This window comes from Fundulus heteroclitus, chromosome 14 (assembly GCF_011125445.2).
Source record: "Fundulus heteroclitus isolate FHET01 chromosome 14, MU-UCD_Fhet_4.1, whole genome shotgun sequence".
In the NCBI taxonomy this organism is placed as follows: domain Eukaryota; kingdom Metazoa; phylum Chordata; class Actinopteri; order Cyprinodontiformes; family Fundulidae; genus Fundulus; species Fundulus heteroclitus.
Window position 1 is genome coordinate 23,288,599 of NC_046374.1, and position 19,979 is coordinate 23,308,577.

The 19,979-nt window shown below is 41.9% G+C and overlaps 1 protein-coding gene across 1 annotated transcript in view; it reads right to left on the minus strand.

Annotated features, from left to right (window-relative positions):
• Positions 1-2,186: 2,186 nt before the first annotated feature.
• The window catches only part of LOC105936125 (B-cell scaffold protein with ankyrin repeats), a 43,151-nt gene continuing 25,358 nt past the window's right edge, over positions 2,187-19,979 (minus strand). The window contains exons 8-15 of the mRNA XM_036146576.1: positions 9,028-9,082; positions 7,364-7,546; positions 5,690-5,752; positions 4,265-4,446; positions 3,108-3,165; positions 2,970-2,999; positions 2,691-2,770; positions 2,187-2,557 (exon numbers count right to left, since the gene is read on the minus strand). Coding sequence (XP_036002469.1) covers positions 2,531-2,557; positions 2,691-2,770; positions 2,970-2,999; positions 3,108-3,165; positions 4,265-4,446; positions 5,690-5,752; positions 7,364-7,546; positions 9,028-9,082 — 678 coding nt within the window. The 3' untranslated portion in view covers positions 2,187-2,530. The remainder of the gene's footprint in view (positions 2,558-2,690; positions 2,771-2,969; positions 3,000-3,107; positions 3,166-4,264; positions 4,447-5,689; positions 5,753-7,363; positions 7,547-9,027; positions 9,083-19,979) is intronic.

Below are 19,979 nucleotides of genomic sequence, written 5' to 3' on the forward strand. Positions count from 1 at the left end.
ATTCAAAAAGGGACTGGGGAAACTTCAGGAAAAATCGCTGACTCTACCTTTAAGGTCCAGCCAAAGGATCTCAATCACGTTTCATGAATTTAGGATTACTTTTCTGCTGCAAAACCCAAGTGCATTGGAGATTTTGATGGGTGGATAATTTATTTCAGGATGTTTTGTAAGAGAGCAGAATTCATGGTTCCAGTGGTGACTCAAAGTCGTTCAGGTCCGTAGACTACAAAGCAGCCCAGACCACCACACTACCGCCACTATGTTTACTGTTTGTTTTGTTTTTGTTTTTATATTTTGTTAATTTCACCATTTCATAATATTACGCTTTTGTCTTAGTCTGCAGAATATTTTCCTAAAAGTCTTGGGGATCATCAGGAAGTTTTTGGGTGGAGTGCTGGATGGTGGATGAGTATTTGTGTTCATTTTGGTCAACAGTGGTTTTTGCCATGAATGCCTTTGTTGAATGATACAAACTGACCTTAACTGAGGAAAGTTAGGCCTACAGTGCTTGATATGTAGTCCTGGGTTTTTGGGACTTCCTGGATGAGTCAACAATAGATTAATTTGGGGGGGGGGGGTTACTCCAGAGAAGGTTCTCCACTGTTCCATGTTTTCTCCGTGATTGGTTAATGGCTCTAACTATTGTCCTAAAGCCTTAAAAATTACTTAATAGATCTCTTTTAAGACTGAGCAATGTCAGCAACTTTGTTTTTAATCTGTTCTTGAATTGTCTTTTAGCTTCTGACATGATTTGTTGCTTTTTGAACTCTTTCAACCTATTTCATGTTGTCAGACGGGTCCAATTTAAAACATTTCTTGCTTCTACAGTTCAGATAGTAAACAGGATGTCTGTGACTCTGGTAACTTCTTCCCTCTTATAAAATAAATCATCATTCTGAAACAGTTTTTGTAAAGTCAAACCAGGAGCCTCATACATTGATATTCTCTGGTTAGTTACAGAGTCATCAATTTAATAATCTCTCTTAAAGGTCTTAAATTCATCCAGGTTCTCCATCCCAGGTGCTAAATTTAATTTAGTAACTCAACCATTTCCACCAACCTTTTTATCGTTCCTACTTTCAGACGTCGCTAAGCTGTGACAAAGTTATAAGACTCCTGATGCAGGGCAGCCTTTCCTGTGAACCCTGAAACTCCAGAAACTCTGTTACTGTTTTATTTTTGAAAAATATAAACATTTTTGCCTCTCTCTGAGCTAATGAAATGATAGCGCTCTGTTTTTCTTCCATATCTTTATGTTTTGGGTTTCCAATCTGAGCATGTGAGATAATTTTAGCTAAGCAGTCACTCAGATCAAATCACACTTTTCTTTAGAACAAAGACTGAAACTACCAATTTCACTCATGTTTTCAGAGGAATACCCCATAATTAACATGTGCAACATTTGCTGCCTTTAAACCTTAAATGAGGATCTCCATTGACTCTTTTAAGAATCAATTGAAGACATTTTTATATAAAAAATAAGGCTTTTAACATGAAATTGTAATGTGCTTATGTTTTATGTTCTTTTATTGTGAAGCACTTTGTGATTTTAATGTCTGTGAAAGGTGCCATGCAAATAATTTTTACTTGCCCATTTGACCCCCGTTTATTATAGACAGACTGAACTCCACAACACCATCAAACCTTTTAATTTATTGGTTCAGTATCAAAATCAGAAGTACAGATGTTGTTGGGTCTAAACCTACCACTAAATTATTTGCAAAGTAGAAATGAAATTAGATTTTTCTGGATGACAACAGTTTTAATGAAAATGTGGAGAAATCAAAAGGAAACATAAAACATGGACATAGAAAAACATCCGAGACACAATGGCAAAGTCTTTTATTTGGCAATTGAAATGCAAATTCACTCATGGTGTTACCTTTTTAACATGTAACATCTTTTTGCAGACTTTATCCTACTGAAAAGGAGGAATAACTATAAACAAATCTGGCAGCTGTGATCTTCTTGTTTATTTTGCCGACCAATGTCGCTAACTTTTATATTGTTTTTTTCTGAAGAAGCAGAGAAAAGAGTCATGACATTCCTCTGGTGTGTTTTTACGGGCTGATTTCTTTCCAAACACCAAACTACACAACTGACTGACGACTCGTAGCAACAGGTGATGGAGAGGAAGCTCAGCTTTGCTTCACTTCACAGGAAACAGTTTTAATGGCAGGGACAGTATGACCACATTTCTTTTCAGTTTAGTAACTGGGACTTTTTAATACTGTGGTATGCAGTCATGGTGAGAAGAAAGTACACCCTCTGACAAATATTGGGTTCTAAAATCTTACCCCATAAACCTTAGATAGTTAAAATGTTTGAAACTCTTGGATTTAGTAGGCTGTGCTTTCTTTATCGTTGTGACTGACCTCAGAAAGCGGACAGTGCCTTTTTACAGAGAAAATGCAACAGAAAACATTGGTTTCATTGTATATTGACATAATGAAAAGAAGGCAATTTCAAGAAAAGGAAATATTGATAGAAAAGTGCAATTATATTACATTGATAACTTTTACAAGCACGTTCACCGTTTCTCAGCTTTCCGAAAACTCTGCAAAAAGCATAACAATGAAATAGTTGTTAATGCGTTATTTCTACTTATTAAGTTGATTATATTAACCTGAAAAGGGAATATTATTGATTTATTTTTTATATTGTAGGCAAAACCTTTTAGTTGAACTCACCTGCTGCCCTTTAAAGGGTTTAGTGTAAAACTCAGCCTGAGACGGTTGGCTTGCTTTGCGACTCTCGTTCGCCTGAACACCTGAAAGGTGTGAAAACAGAAAGCTGATCATTCCAGGACATAACACACTCCCATTTAATGCAGATTAAACTCACTACATCTATACTCGGCACCGGGAGGATTTGACTAAACAAAGCGCTGAAACTGGGACTGCAGGAACTTCACAGGCATGCAAACACAGGTAGCCTCTGTTCTCTGAGATAAGGCTTTAAACACTCACTTGGTGCATGATGAACATTGTTGATTTTATCTGCAGGGAGGGAAGAGACACGTTTACTGTTTTCCCTTTTCGGAACGCTACAACCACTGAGACTCTGCAGCGGTTTGAGCTGCACGCCCACGACGGCGGGATATTTACCGTACACGAAGTCGTCTCTGTTGCTGATGACGGCGCCTTTCGGCCGGCTCAGCTTCTCCTACGGAGACAAAACCAGCGTCTTCACTCATAATAAGACCTTCTTTCTCCCCCTAAGATGTCTTAAATGTTTACATGCTTTCCAGCGGTGACATCCCCAATAACACAGAGCGAATAAACTTTTGTGAGCTCAGTTCAGCTTTGCATTTAGAACCAGGCAAATTAAGCTCGGCTAACTTTAGCGTGTGTTTACTCTGTATTCCTGCTGAAGTCTATTTCTTAAAGTAAAAAAAAAAAAGAATAGATAAATGCAGTGGATAACATTATCGTAAGTGCAAAACGTCTATATGTTATTTTAGCAGGACCTAAACCACCTTTGGCCAAAGTTCGGCGACTGATATCAGATGCCAGAGCCTTTCAGACTGCGACAGAAGCACGGACCGTTTAGCCTCGTGAGACCATCCTGATCTGGCGAGCTTTCAAGGTTTCACTCGCAGATCAGTCTGGCTACTCTCCGTTAAAGAAAATTTGGAGCCGTTCACCAAACGAACGTCCAATCAGCGTTGGCTTTGAGGCGGGTTGAGGTGTGACGCAACGAGAAGCGCGACAGTTCAGTCTAAAGAACATGGCGGCTTCAGCCGATGAAACTAGCGTTAGCGTGGCTATCGAGCAAGTTTTATCGGTATTACAGAGTATTTCTTCACTGAAAGAAGAGCAAAACACTGCTCTGGAGGCTTTTCTCAGAGGAAAAGATGTTTTTGCTCTTCTCCCGACTGGTTTCGGCGAGAGCTTGTGGTTGTGTTTTCGTCGTCACTGTTAGTACGTCATATGCTTCGTTGATCTGATTGGTTTATTTGGCCCGTCTATCACCAACATAGGCCAATCAGCTAACCAGTATTTTTGCCTCTTCCCAAAATTACTTCAACGGAAGGTTTCCAGATGGATATGCGGACCAAATCTATCTGGCGAAGTCAGGTTACGGACCGTTCAGTGTGGGGTATGAAAAATACATGAATTACATGCTACAACCTTTTAGCTGACAGAACACATTTAAAGGTTTCTGCAACATCATGATTTTTCGAAGAGCTCGACCAGGTTGGAGATGCATCGCTTTTGCCCGGCCTGCGTTCTATCCACCCACAGTGTCCTGACATCCTTACCTCCTGCTTGTTAGCCGTGGCCTTTTTAACCTGCTGCTGATCGCTGATGTGATTAAGAGCTTTGGCCACAGAGAGCGAGCCGCTCTTTATCCTCTGCTGGAGCTCCATGAGCTGCCCAAGCTGCATCTGATTTGGCGTGAAGGTATCGTAGGTGCCCGGGACGCTGCCTTCCTGCCTCTGTGCTGAGGTGTGGAGACAAACATCTTTTAGGCATCAGAGAATTTCACGAAAAGTAAAAAGTTCCTGTTTTTAAATTAGTCCTTTTTATAGGAGTCACTCAGAAATGAAATTTGCATGTATATGTATAATATATATATATATATATATATATATATATATGTGTGTGTGTATATATATATATATGTGTGTGTTGTGTATATATATATATATATATATATATATATATATATATATATATATATATATATATATATATATATATATATATGTGTGTGTGTATATATATATATATGTGTGTGTTGTGTATATATATATATATATATATATATGTGTGTGTATATATATATATATGTGTGTGTTGTGTATATATATATATATATATATATATATATATATATGTGTGTATATATATATGTGTGTGTTGTGTATATATATGTGTATATATATATATATGTGTATATATATATATATATATATATATATGTGTATATGTGTGTGTGTGTGTGTATATATATATATATGTGTGTATATATATGTATGTATATATGTATGTATATATATATGTATATATATATATATATATATATATATATATATATATATATATATATATATATATATATATATATATATATATATATACAATCACGGATTCTGTTAGTCTCTGTCTTTTAGGCGATATTTAATCTTCTAAATTAATTAACACCTTTAATCACAAGCTCCTCACAGGATTCTTTCAGAAACAGTTTTCCCAACAATTTGAACGTAACAAACTACAACAAGCGTGTCTGTACAACTGGGAACGTGGGTCAAACGATTCACATAATGACCGAAAGAATACCATCCTGGAGTCAAGCTGTGGAAACGAGTTTTCTCTGTTGGATGTCAGGAGGAGTCTGACTTGGAGGGTAAGGAGCTCTGTCATGCTGCAGGATGGATGGATAGATGGATGGATGTTTCAGTGGATAAATGGATTGATGGGTGGATTAATGATTAGATGGATGGTTGGGAAGAGTGTAGGGTTGAATGGAGTGGTGGATGGAGGAACGCATCCATTGTTGGATGGAGGGTTGGATCAAACATGATGGACAATGGATGTGTGGATGGATCTATGGACGGATTTACAGTTCTTAAAAATATGTTGGCCAATGAAAATCATCAGGATGGAGAGATCACTCAAAACCCCAAAATAAACAGTGAAAGGCGACTTGTTTGCAGACGACGATCAGACAACTCCTCACTCACCCTGTTTAGATGTAAGCGAGTACACGTCAGCGTCCCCTCTGGGCGTCTTCTTCTTTTTGAAAACTGCAGAGCAAACACAGAGGCTGTGAGAAACAGGTGAGAGAACACGTCCAGTTTCTGTTCCCGACAGTTACGCCTTTCGTCCACAAGATGGAGCCGTAAACTACGTCTTTGAGGACAGACAAACCTGTCACATCACTTAAATGCACCAGCGTCTGCTCTGTTTAGGCAGTCGTGCACAGAAAGCCGGCTACTTTGTTTGTCCCAGTGTAAGACGTGTAACACTTCTGGACTGAATTATGCGGCAGTAAATTGTGCCTTTGGTTAGCTCAGAATAAAAACCCTACGCTGTTCAGCTGTCAGACGGGATGAATCTGAAACTGCGTGACCAGTGCTGGACGATGGCTCCACATCCACACCCTGGTAGATGATCTGACATCATGGCAGCCTACAAAGAGGGGCTTCTTTTATAGGCAAAGGCTTTTAAAACATTTTAGAGTTTCTATTTTTCCGTATTATCATTCTAATATCAAAGAGAAGGAGGCATCCAGTAAGTGGCTCCTTGCCTAATCCTGCCCCATCTCTCCCATCTCTCAACTCAATCCTCGTGTGGTTTGAAGCTGCACTGTCTCAATAGTTGGAAACCCTCTCCTTTTCCCCCTGTATATTCTGCGGACAGGCGAGGACGGTGGAAAACATGTGTAATGACTTATTCCGGCTGACTTGGCCTCGGCCCGTGCGAGATTGCTTGCAGATGGCGGTAACCCCGGTCTCTCTCTCTCTCTCTCTCTCTCTCTCTGTTACCGAGAGGATGGTTTGTAGACAGAGAATCCTTCCAAACACTCAATTTCTTGTTTTGCTTTTTAAGCCCCGCTGGGAACAGAAGTGACTCAGCAAACGCATGCAAGCTCACTAAAAAAAAAGAAAGAACAAAAGCTGCATGAAAGGGAGCCGAGCAATCGCCATCCTTGCACGAAGGTGAGGGACAGGTGTGAATGTCGAGGAAATAACAACTGACTCCTACACGTGTTTGCAGCCGCAAAGCGAGTCGTCCGCTGACTTAATGATTCATAAGCCCTAATAATGCCCGTCACTTCTGGATGTTTCGACTTGATCAATTATTCACGCGGCTGAAATTGAACAGTTAGGGAGCACGTGTTGCCTTTGACGCAGGCAAACGTGTCTTTGTGCAGCCGCGCTCTTGTTTGCTTTGCTCGTGCGCTTTATGAAATTTAAAACAAAACCGCGTCGCACACAAAAGCCTCTTCGCCCGCTGCTCGGCAGCACTCCAATGACAATGGCGGTGCGCATTCCAGGCACTTTCGTAAACACAGCAAAAGCGGAACTAAAAGTAAGTAATATTTTCTTGAAATTAGTGTATTTTTCCTTGATTTGAGGAGCTAAATTAGATTATCTGCCAATGGAATGAGTATTTCTACCCCTAAAATAAGATAATTAGACATCCTGCACTTGAAATAAGATGACGGAGATGAGTTGTTCCTATTTTAAGTGTAAAAATCTCATTCTATTGGCAAATAGTCTTATTTACCTGCTCTAATCAAGGAAAAATGCACTGATTTCAAGACAATTTCGCTCACTTTTAGTTCCCTTTTTGCAGTGAAGTAGCTCCCGTGGCCTCTACAAGCAGATGAATCACGCAGGCGAAGGCGTTACCTTGTGCAATGTACGGTCTTCTGTCCTCTTTCAGCTGCGTACACTCAGGCCTGGGCGTCGGCGCTGGCGGCCGGCTGGCGAGGTCCACCGCCTTTTCACAGCTCAGGCCGGGGTTGGAGTCGTCATTCCCCTCGAGCGGCGTGTAGAGTTCCTCGTCCTCCCCCTCGCATTGGCGCTGCTTGCCTGCAACCGCGACGGTGAGAGTCTGTTTTGCCCGTCTTGTTTCCCGCACAAATCGCTCTATGCATTCTAACTTTTCCGACTGTCATTTCACTGCTGACAGGAAGCATCTGCATGAAGTCCCAATCAGTGAAGAGGGAAAATGCATTTGATTGGGTGTAGAAACAGTCACGGGAGAAGCTAAATGCACTCTCGCTGTCTTCATAGGGAAAGTAGCAGCAAGGTGTTGCCAGTTTCACTTGACCTACAATCATCCAGTGTAACAAACATCTGTAAACGCAGGAGGTTTTCAGGGGGAATTGCTGATCTGGAGAATATGGGGTTGTGTGCAAGACCTGCTGGAAAGGGTGCCTCCAAACAATGTCGTACAGTCATGGCCAAAAGTATTGAATGATTCAAATGTTAATATTTACAAAGTCTACTGCTTCACTTTTTATAACGGCAATTTGCATATACTCCAGAATGTTATAAAGAGTGATCAGCGTAACAGCAATTAATTGCAAAGTCAATATTTGCCTAATGAACTTTAAAAACACAGCCCTGAATAAAGAACGGTACCAGAATGTCCTCCGAGAGCAACTTCTCCCAACCGCCCAAGAGCAGTTTGGTGATGAACAATGCCTTTTCCAGCATGATGGAGCACCTTGCCATAAAGCAAAGATGATATCTAACTGGCTCAGGGAACAAAACATAGAGATTTTGGGTCCATGGCCTGGAAACTCCCCTGATCTTAATCCCATTGAAAACTTGTGGTCAATCATCAAGAGACGGGCGGAAAAACGAAAACCTAGGAATTCTGACAAAATGCAAGCATTGATTGTGCAAGAATGGACTGCTATCAGTCAGGATTTGGTCCAGAAGTTGATTGAGAGCAAGCCAGGGAGAATTGCAGAGGTCCTGAAGAAGAGGGGTCAACACTGCAAATATTGACTTGCTGCATTAACTCATTCTGTCATTAAAAGCTTTTATTACTCATATGATTGCAATTGTATTTCTGTACGTATGTGATAACATCTGACATACACACATGAAAAACCAGAGGGCGGCAGATCATGTGAAAATATAATATTTGTGTCATTCTCAATACTTTTGGCCATGACTGTAGAGGCAGAAATTTGCCATTTGTCTTTCCAGCAAATTCACCAAACAGGTCTGACAGCGTTTACATCTCAGATTCTACAGGCCTCAGTTAGCATGAAAAAAAAAAACACTGGACAAGCCCAGCTGGTTTAGAAAAGCCAACCAGGAGGAAGCCTCTTTCTTTCTTTCTTTCTTTCTGAAAAGAAGAAAGCGGCACAACTTAAGTCTGCAACGCTGCATCTGAACGAACCACAAGACGTCTGGACCAACGCGCTTCTGGCGGTACAGTAAACAGTCCCGTGTTTGGAGAAATACAAACACAGAATATAGGCGGCAACACAACAATGCGAATGAAAATACGACCACAGCATCTCTACGGCATGGAGGTCCTGGTCGTCACTCACTTGCATTGCTCATCATTTCATAGACGCCGTTGTCCTCGCCTGAGCCGAGCTTCTTCTGCAAGAGAAAAAAGCAGGAAATAAATCTCCTCTTCCAAGTCACAAAAAAAAAAAAAAAAAACAGTTCAAGTGTGGCGGTTTGTGGTCACAAATATTACGCAGAGGGCTCATACATTTAAGAAATGCCATAAAAGCAGAGATGAGTGTCCGTAGAGCCGGCCATGCATCCGCACAGCGATGAAATATTCAGAGTTGTCATAACCGTTGTGACATTAATAATTAAGGGTTCTCACTTCCTTCCAGGACTTGTAATTTCAGGGCAGTAACATGACGTTCAGGAGGTGTGCTGTAACGCTGCCCCCCTGCCTCATAGATAGCATGCCCCCCCCTTCCTTTTAACTACAGAGCTGCTCCTGACTCGGCCTATTTGCTAATTGCACGCTGAGAGACAGACAGGGCCATGATCAGGGCAATTATGAAATCAGACAGTCTTCCCCTTTCTGTTCAAACATATCATTTAGGAAACAACTCAGGAGCGGTGGGTTGATTTCAGACTGCATCCAGAATTAGAACCAGATTATTATGGGTAATAATGTGCTGCTTTCCCCTCGGCTTCTGGCACGGACGTGAAGCTGCGAAGAGCTGGATCCCTCCGAGCAAAAAAAAAAAAATAAATAAATAAATAAAAACTTCCTTTATAGTAATCTTTTCTTTTTTAACCGGTTAGGCAAACAAAACAAAAAGAAAACTGCTTCTCCGCAAGCCGAGTCTTTCCCTAATTTAAACATTCTCCATTCAATAACAAATGGCTTTAAAGATATGCAACATTTATGAGATACAACTCACTCGGATCAAAATATCACCATCCAGCACGCCGAGATCTGTCTGCAGTTTCCAAGCAACACGGGCAATCCTGACTCCATTACAAGGCCGAGCTGTTCCTAGAACTGCAAATGAGCTATTGGCCGCCATGCATGCATTAATTGACAGATGAGATTCTTCGCAGACCCAACAGGTTGGAGAAGTTAGGGGTTACAGACTGCTCCAATGGTGAATTTTAATAGTCTGCCTCAGGATGGCGTGGCATTTTCAAAATAACAGGGGGCCCTGTTTATTTACTAACCGCAAATGCTAAATCATTTTTACAGATGTCTGAGAACTATGGAGCATTCCAGTCAAAATCTAGTTTTGCTGCTGCAATGCCAGCAGACAAAGCTGGAGGCAAGGATTTTGTTATATTGGACGAGAGATCTCGAGAACATCTGGGATTGACGGGGAAAGGAGCGTAACCCTAGTCACTTTGAAGGCAGGCTCTCTTTGGCTTTTAGTGGCCAGCTGTTTGTAGCTTTTTAGAATAATACACAGTGGTGTCAGCGTGAGTGTATGTTTGATTCCTCACTGACTGCGGAGAGCAACACTGAGCTCACCACACAAACACAGACATCCGCTTGCTCTTGGGGGGTAAACAATATTGTAATTGCCTGCAGAAAATAATTGTCATAACAGGGCAAATATTTTTTTAAACATGCATGTAATGTGCTAAGATTTAAATTAATCAAATTCCCTTGAGATTTTTCTCTTTGAGTATTTTTTTTTTTTTTGGATGGGATTTTGGAGTTTTTCTTTTGGACTTTGGGAGCTTTTTAATTTTTACTGTCCTGTGCTCTTACCAGGGGTGGTTCTATACGGGGGCCAACAGGGGCCAGTGCCCCTGTAGATCTGCATTACTTGTCATTTCAGCTTTTAAACCTTTTGTTCTCTGTCATTTTTTTCCTTCATAGTAAGTAGATCTGGTCTGGCGTTCTGTTAGCTGTGACATCATCCAGAGAAGACGGCTCACCCGCTATTACCATCTAATGTAGAACAGATTACTGGATCAATGTGTGCTTCTGTGCTTTTTGTCTCTCTTGTTGTGTCTCTGTTCTGTCTTCTGTAACCCCAGTCGATTGAGGCAGATGACCGTTCATACTGAGCCCGGTTCTGCTGGAGGTTTTTCTTCCCGTTAAAGGGGAGTTTTTCTTTCCACTGTCGTTTCATGCTTGCTCAGTATGAGGGATTGCAGCAAAGCCATGTACAATGCAGACAACTCTCCCTGTAACTCTACGCTTCTCCAGGAGTGAATGCTGCTTGTCAAGACTTGATGCAATCTGCTGGGTTTCCTTAGATAGGAAACTTTTTGATCAATCTGTATAATCTGATTGAATTTGACTTTGGAAAGTGGCTTGAGATGACATGTTTCATGAATTGGCGTTATATAAATAAAATTGAATTGAATTGAATCTGGTCCTGACCCTTGTTATGGCCCCTATACTAAACATAATGATATAAAATAAATTTCTTACGATGATATATGCTGACAAAGATACCGTAACTGATTGGTCGCTTGGACCAATTGTATTTTTTACCTTTTACAGTTTTACTCTAACAATAATTTAAAGATTAAGCCATTTCACGTTTAGCTCCAGCGTATTGAAATAGGAATAGGGGTCAGCAACCTGCAGTTCAAGAACCACAATTGGCTCTTTGGCTCACTTAATATATTAAATGATGAAATATTTATCCGTTCAGTTTTTTTCTCAATCTTTTGTTCTGTGCCCCCACGAAAAGAACACTGGGCCCACCCAGCCCCCCCCTACTAAATTTGGTGAAGGACTGCCACTGCCTCATACCTAACATTGACAATTTATCTTGCACCTGAAGGTTGGCTTATGTTCAGAGGGGTCTACTGAAGCTTTAGGGGACTGCTTCCCTTCCACTGATTGCAGTATGTCCAGTCAGCCACCTTGCACAGCAACACAGTCCTCCATCAGTATACATGCAGGAATGCATTGATAATGTCACGGTCTTCAGAGCCATCTCCGTTTCAGCCAATCAGAAAGCACGGCTGACAGTAGAGGGCCCAAAACACAGCTTTTAGAGCTTGGGACAAGACGAATCTGACGGCTAACTTGTCATGAACCAACAAAAGGCCAACAGGCAGGGGTCCAGGAGAATAGCCACACACTTCAATGATAGCCGGGTAACCAGGAACCTGTGGCGAGGGATTCAGACTATCACAGACCACAGGCCTTCACCGCAGGCCTGCAGTAACTCCAGCTCTCTGTTCAATGAACTAAACTACTTCTTTGCCTGCTTCGAGGCAGACAGCACCTCACAAGACACCCAGCAAACGTGTGTTGATGCTACCCCATCCTTGACAGCGTGAGAAGATCCCTGATAATGATCAGAACACATATAAAGACTTCTGACAAGACTGTCCTATGGAGCTCACAGAGGTCTTCACTGACATCTTCAACTCCTCAGTGAGCCAAGCTGTTGTCCCCACAAGCCTCAAAGTCACCACTATCACTCCATTTCCTAAGAAATCATTTCCATCCTTCTTGAGCAACTACCAACCCGGTTGCACTCCCTCTGATCCTCATAAAGTGCTTTGAGTGGCTGGTGCACCACATCACGTCAGTCCTCCCCGCCTCCCTGGACACATTCCAGTTTGCATAATGGTCCAAGTGCTCGAATCGTGACGTGTCCTGTCTGGCAATGTAGCATTAAGAAATATTGTCTCATTGCAACAAAGAGCCCAACAGATTTTACTTTCACAAGTGGAGCCATACCGCTTTCGCCATAGTGCTCCGCTTGATTTATACATGCAAGAAGCTTTATTAGATTTTAAACTGGGACCATTTCATGTTTAGTGTACACAGAAACGGCAAGGTAAAAGAGGAAAAGGGAGCGAAACAGAGGAGACAAAATGATAAAAGGGAGAAAATATGAATGAAAAAGAGGAGAGGAAAGGGAGAGAGCAATATAACATTCTTTGAGTCTGCTTCTACACCTGCAAAGAGAGATATCAAAGAGTATTACAGGTACAAACAAACAACGCCTTGATACCATCACTGAAGCATATACTATATATAATGAAGCTGAAGCGCAAGTTCAATTGAAGAAACTCATCGCCTGCCTCCATTCAATCAGAGGCCGATCCGCCTCTGATGTGAGCCCATCAGCTACGAACCGCACCTCCATGAAGCCAATCAGCATCCCGCGCTCATCTTAAAAGCAACTTCAAATCCACGTCTCAGCCTGCTAACCAGCAAGCGCAAACGGATTGCATGTTGGATTTCGAATCAGATGTCCGATTCAACCCACCCCCAACCCCTTCTCCACCATCATAGCTGAGTTCATCTAGCTTCCAAGACGTTCCTCCATCCTCAACCCATCAGAGTGTTTTCTCCCTTCAGTCTTCAGCACTCCTTATCACCTCGTTATTGGTCTGGCAGAAGACCACCATGTTGGGCCAGGTTCTGCCAGAGGTTTCTTCCCAAAGGGGAGTTTTTCCTCTCCACAGTCGCTTCAAGCTTGCTCATCATGGACAGTTCATGCAAACCTGTGTTTATCAAGTTGGACATCTATCTTAAACAGATCACCATATGGACTGAACAAACTTTTTCTATCTTCACTCCACCACCAGTTTCAGACCTGGGGGGAACATCCCTGTTCTCATACATCTACTTATGCATATTAAAGTATAATTCAGCATTAATGTTCCTGCCGAGGTCTGAGCACCAAAGACTTAAAATATTGTGCCAATAAAATCCTTCTAATTGCCATTTCTTTCTCTGTGAGTTTTTCAGAATGAATTAATTAAGTGACAGCTGAAGATAATAAAAGTGAATCTTTAAGCACCTGAATCCAAGCACCTGTAGGTGTTTGTGAGAGTTCACTTGTGTATGTAAAGTTTATCGATAACAAAAATGCTCAATAGTGGTTGTGAGGAGCCAAAGATCCATAGCCCCAGAGCACTGAGGCAGACACCAGGGGAATCAGAACCCTAGATGACCAAAGGGACCTTCAGAGCAAAGGTGTCCAAGAGGGACCAACATTATTCAAGCTGTGAGAAAGTACAACTATTAGCAATAAAGCTACTGCTACCAATGCAAACTACTATAAAAAGACAGTTACAGTTTGTAGTACAGGCTGCCATTAGCAATTCAACAAGTCATATTATGAATACACTGTAGGCTATACTCTACTGTTAGCCAAACCAGCTACAACTAGCAAGGCAAACTATTAGCAAAAGAAGCTAATGTAAGGCAGAAAATGTACTATTAGCAATGCACGCTTTTATTAGCAGCACAAGCTAATAGAAATACGAGCTGCTTGTAGCAGTGTAGGCTACGATAAACAAACTAAAGTTACAACGTGCAGTACAGGCTACCATTCTCAATACAGTCTACTACTAGCAATACTGTGAGTCCTTGCAGCTACTCCTTTTATTGTCACCACAGCCGATTTTTAAAAATGTATCACCCTTCTGGATTCAAACCCAGGTGTCCCGTATCGAACATGCAGACTTAGCCTGCTACAACGGCGATGAAAATCGTATACAGGGTGTAAATAAACATATAATTTGCAAACTTTAAATTTTTTTTATTATATATGGGATCCCCATTGAATGAGGAAATGATGGTGGATTGCGGCTGCCTGACTTCCAAAGTCATTCTTTTCAGTTTTATTTTGACTTGCAACTCTGAATAAACCCCTTTAGTGTTAATTGTCGCATTTAAGATTCCGCTCACAGTTTAAAACTTTGCAATCAATCGTATTAGCATACTAACGCTTACTGAGTTGCTATGACAATCAAATGCCTACAGCTCAGCTTCAAAGGTACGCGCAGCACAATCTTTCAAGTCCTCGTCTCATTAATTTTCCCTTGATGAGGCAAATGTAAATGACTCATCCAGTCTGTAGGTGCAGTTAGTCTTAGTGAAGGAAACAGTTTCCTCAAACAGGGTGAGAGTAATGGCAGCGTCATTCAAATAATAAACAAATCTTTGCCGTTTTGCCTGTCTGAACTGTGCTGCAGATTACGCTGCAAACACGGTATGCAAAGCACAGTCGGTGAACTCGAACAAATCCCAAAGGGGAAGCGCAGTTCTATGAGGCCTCATGTGACATCCCTGGATTTGGATAGGAGTATACATTGCACAGGGTGCATCCTGCACATAAATGGCTCGTTGTTCTCCCTGAGAAGCTTACAGTTGGAAGCTAATTTGTATTTATTGAGAGCGTGCATGAAAACAAAAATACCTCAAAAGTCCATTTAAATGGAGCTCATAAACTTACAACATAATGCGCATTTATGCCTGCAAATCACCAGGCATCCTCTTACCATATGACGCAAACATTATGAGAAAGAGCACTGTTCTCTCTATTTATATTCAAGTTTTGTTGTCCATGAATAATTAAGCCCCCCCTTCTGCCAGAGCAGTTCACAGCTAATTAACAAAGAAGTGTGAGGCTATGGCCGGCTAGTGGATGTGACGCTGGGCCCGTGAGTGATCCAGCCTGTGAATGAGGCGGGGGACTGCTCCATCTTGGATTTATTGACAGATTGCTGCTCCGCTAGCGCGCAAATCACAGACGCATCAAGCGCTGATTAATTGGAGGTTTGGCGGAGACGTAGCCTGGTTAATGAAAGTGCAAGGAGCTCCGCTTGCAGCCAGGACCCTGAGAATTGTTACATTCGGGGATCGGCCTTTGTCCACAGTTCTGGCTGTTTTTACATTAATTTTTAATCGCCCTGAAAGAAAATGCACGCTTGCACATGTTGAATGTGTTGTGCTACAGCTATATGCTTGTTGAGGTCCCCGTGGAGAGACCTGTGTTTGACTCCGGCGCTCCCCCGGCAGCTCGTTCCAGGCTTACAGCGAGCTCTCGCTGCAGCAGTCTGATCAAATCATGCTCAGTCTGCAGTCACTCTCAATTAGCCGTGCTGCGGGGATGATAAGTACATCGCAACAGCTGTTAGGGTGTCTAAATTTCCCTTGAGGCCAAATTCTCCATATGTTGACTTGAGGCATGAGAGAAAGTCAAAAGTTGCTGCTGGTAAGACTGAAGGAAATGAGTGATGGGAGCAGAGTTTTTTCTTTAATGTTTAATGAGGGGGGATGTGGCGTACTGTTGTTGCAGGCTCAAAATAGATCTTGACAGCTGCATTTAAAGGGTCGTTTAAAAAGTGATAGATGCTCACTTTCGCAGGTATACCCTGTTAGTGCCAGCTGGGACCGCCTTTGCTTTCAGAACTGCCTCGATATAAATTCAACAACAGAGTGACTGTCGAGGTCACTGCAGTACAGAGAACTCGTCATGTTCTCAAGAAACCAGATTACCATTTTTCTTCCACTTCACAGTTATGCGCCACTTTGTGTTGGTCTGCCACATACAATCCCAATGAAATTAAAGCATGATTGCTGTTGTGGGGGTTCCCTCGGGCTCCTCTGTACTCTTCCCTGGCATGGGGGAGTCAGCTTCCCCTATGTTGGTCCCTCTTTCTGGCATCTGGGCTACGGGTCTTTGGCTCCTCATATCACTATTGAGCATTTTTTTTATGGATAAACCTTACATATACAAGTGCACTCTCACAAACACCTACAGCTGCTTGGATCCAGGTGCTTAAAGACTCACTTCTATACAGAAAACCCCTACCATTAGCTTTAGCTGTCAGTATATACATATTTTAATAAATAATACTATGTATTTTTCAGAGATGTTATCAAGAGGTTGGTTTAATTGCACCTGTAATACGTTATGGGTTGATTTTGCTGTTCTTTTTATATCTCTCTTTGCAGGTGTTGAAGCAGACTCTGAGGATATTTATCTTGTACTCTCTTTTTACCCTACAATGTTTTTGTCGCCGGTTCTCCTTTTTAGCATCTTTTTAGCAAAATTATTCTCCAATGAAGTTTTTTTGCATATATAAATCAAGCGAAGCACTACAGCGAAAGTAAATTTGTCGGGCTCTCTTTGACATTAAGACAGCAATTCTTAATGATGACCTGCCAAACAGGACACGTTAAAAAGAAAAGCAATTAAACAGTGTTGTTGTAATGCAGGGGTGTCAAACATACGGCCCGCGGGCCCTGTGGCTAAATGCATTATCATTATAAATGATGTGTGTGATGTGTCCTGTCTGGCAATGTGGCAATAAGATGCCACAAAGAGCTCATCAGATTTGACTTTCACAAGTGGACAAGATAAAAGGAAGAGAATGATAAAACAACTATTGAAAAAAAACATGTACTTTGTTTAATTGAAAATATGCAGTTCCTATATTGTCCACGAGGGGCGCTGTGTTTTAATTAGCAGATTAAGCTTCAGGTGTGGAAAAATTCAAATCATTTCTTAATTTTTATCTGTTTGATGTATTTTGTCATGCAGGACAGTGTTTTTAAGTTCCAAAAAATGTGAGTAAATGTTTTTCAACATTGTATAATCACTGTGATCAGTTCTTATGCATAATGCACAAGTAAATGTTTAACTGAGTAAAAGTATTGTTGAAATTGCACATACTTTTCTTAAAAACGCTGAGGTTATTCATAATATATTGTGTAAAAGTGAAATTAACTTAATATAAAAATGAACAAGTCCACATTTATTAGTTCTATTTAATCTTGCAATGAGTTTACTCGTGTGGCCCTCTTGAGATCAGATTAAGCTGAATGCGGCCCCTCAACCAAAATGAGTTTGACACCCCTGTTGTAATGTGACAAAATGTAAAAAAAATAAAATAAAATAAAATCAAGAGGTACCAATCTTTTGACATGGCACTGAACAAACCCAGCCTGACTGTAGTTTTTTGGTTGAGTTTCATAAGAAATCTTACCGACTCAACCTGCTTTAATGTGTGAATATGATAGTAAACGGACCTGACACGCTTTAGCTCGCTTTACCACCTTTTTATCCTCTCTGTTGTGCTCATTATTGATAAGCGCCTCTTACTCAGGCTCCTGAGAGCATTTCTCAGAGTACCACTGCCTCCGTGGCCGTGAGGTCTGGAGACCAATTTCTGTTGTTCGCCTCGGCCCTTATCATAAAATCTATCCGGCTGCAGATGCCGTTTAAATAGAAATGCACAGTGAGAGAGAGAGAGGAGCAAAGCGTGGAAGGGAGTTACCAGCGTCTCCTTCAGCATGACGTGAAGCTCTTTATGGCCGTGACTTTTGGCAATCTCCGCAGGAGTCTGTCCGTGTCGATTGGCTGTGCGCAGGGCTCGTTCGGCGCCCGGACACTGCAGCAGAAGGCCCGAGACGCTCCTGAATCCATACCGAGCGGCAAAGTGGAGGAGCGAGGGCACGTCTCCACGGTGGACCTCTGCTGTGAACATTTAAACAGACGTGGGGTGGGGAAAAAAAAAACTTTCAGATCAGTCAAATGAAGCCTGGAAATGAGCATCCCCCACATTTACACACGTAAATCCGATCTGCTTTTAACTTTCTTCCTTTTTTTTTTTTAGCTTGAACTCGTCTCTTTGGAGGCAACTTGAGAGTGATGTAAAGCAATGTGGTCAATCTGACACTTATAGGAGAGTCAAAGAAAGACGGCTTGGAGGCACTTTATTGACCTGTTTGTCATGGCAACATCTCCCTCTGCCCTTTTTAACTGAGTAAAAGATCAATCCCACAAGCTGATGAAGCCATCAGTCTGCCACATAATGAGCTGAGAAACAATGGATTGCCTTTTTTTTTTTTCCTCCCTGATGGTGGATAATGTTCATCATGCTAGAAGAATGTGTTCCGACTGTGTGGTGCGTGTTTATCTCGTTCATTTAAATTTGCTAAGAATGTTGTTTTAAGGCACATTTGTAGCATTTAGTTCTCTAGGTTGTGTCACATTAAAGTATGATTTCTCGGTTTTGTTTATTTAAAGGTATACTATGCAACCGGGGTTGATTTTCCAGCGAGGCTCCCCCAGAGGGCGAAAGTAAAAGTGCACTGTCGTAAAGATGCTCAGCTGTTCTGGTTTCTCCATCAAGCCAGGCGCGGCTTGTTTTGAGCTTAGCAGACAGGCGAACGCAACGAAAAGTGGAAAAAAACGGCAGTACAAACAATAACTAACACAGTGAAGGTATGAACATCAAGCTTCCTGCAGCGCTATCTTGGCCACCTCGCCGCGGCCGCCACGGTAGCGTCTCGCCAACACTCAAAAAAAAAAAAAAAATAAATAAAACTCGATATGCTTGCATGTTTATTTGACGTTAACACGCGGTTCTTTGTTGTTGCTTTCGCGCGTGCATATAGTGAATGGCAGGGCAAAAACACATGGAGTTCTCGCCATAAAGCAAGACCGACTCTCGTGATGCACGAGACTTCTGAGCCTGTGAGTGCGGGCCGAGAGCTCTTGCAATGGCGTACCGCGAGCGAGCTATTTTTAGAAACGTAACGTCACGATGACGTCACATCACGTGGTACGCAGTAGGGCAAGCTTGCATAGTCCGCCGCTGTTTCTCTGTAAAAGAGACATGCGTTACCCTTGGTTTTACTCGGTAAACGACTGCTTTTTCCAAATCTAAGACCATGGTTTTTAAACATTGTTGCTATGGAACGTGCAACAGCGACTCGAGGTACGCTGATCGGCCGCATATGAAGGATGTTTTCTTCAAGAGTGCCAAGGAGAAATGTGTACGCTGGGACACCGGGGCGGTCGGCCTACACAACAGTTCAACCCGGAAAAAGTTACCAAATTCACCTACATATGTAGCAAGCATTTTATCGGAGGAAAGGGCACAACCGAAGAACATCCTGACCCAATTCCAGCGACATCAAGTAGTGAACAGGTAAGAGTATTTTGGTGGCCGACATGTTAATATTGAAGCGCCTGCTACCATGATAGCATATAGGCTATCATGGTAGCAGGCGCTAACATGATAGCCTGCTACCAGGATAGCTTACTCAAAAACATTTCAAATAAGACAAACATAAAAACATTATACCGATTCCTGGACGGTGATTACAAACAAAAAAAATGGCCGACGACGCCATGATCGGCCGCGCAGGAAAAAAAACAAAGCTTACGTTCGATCAACTCGGCCCGTTTTTTCCGTCTTTTTTAAGCCCTCGACACTCGAGCCATCGTTTGAGCTGAAGGTTGGTGTGTTCTTCGACAGTGCGACAGTAAAA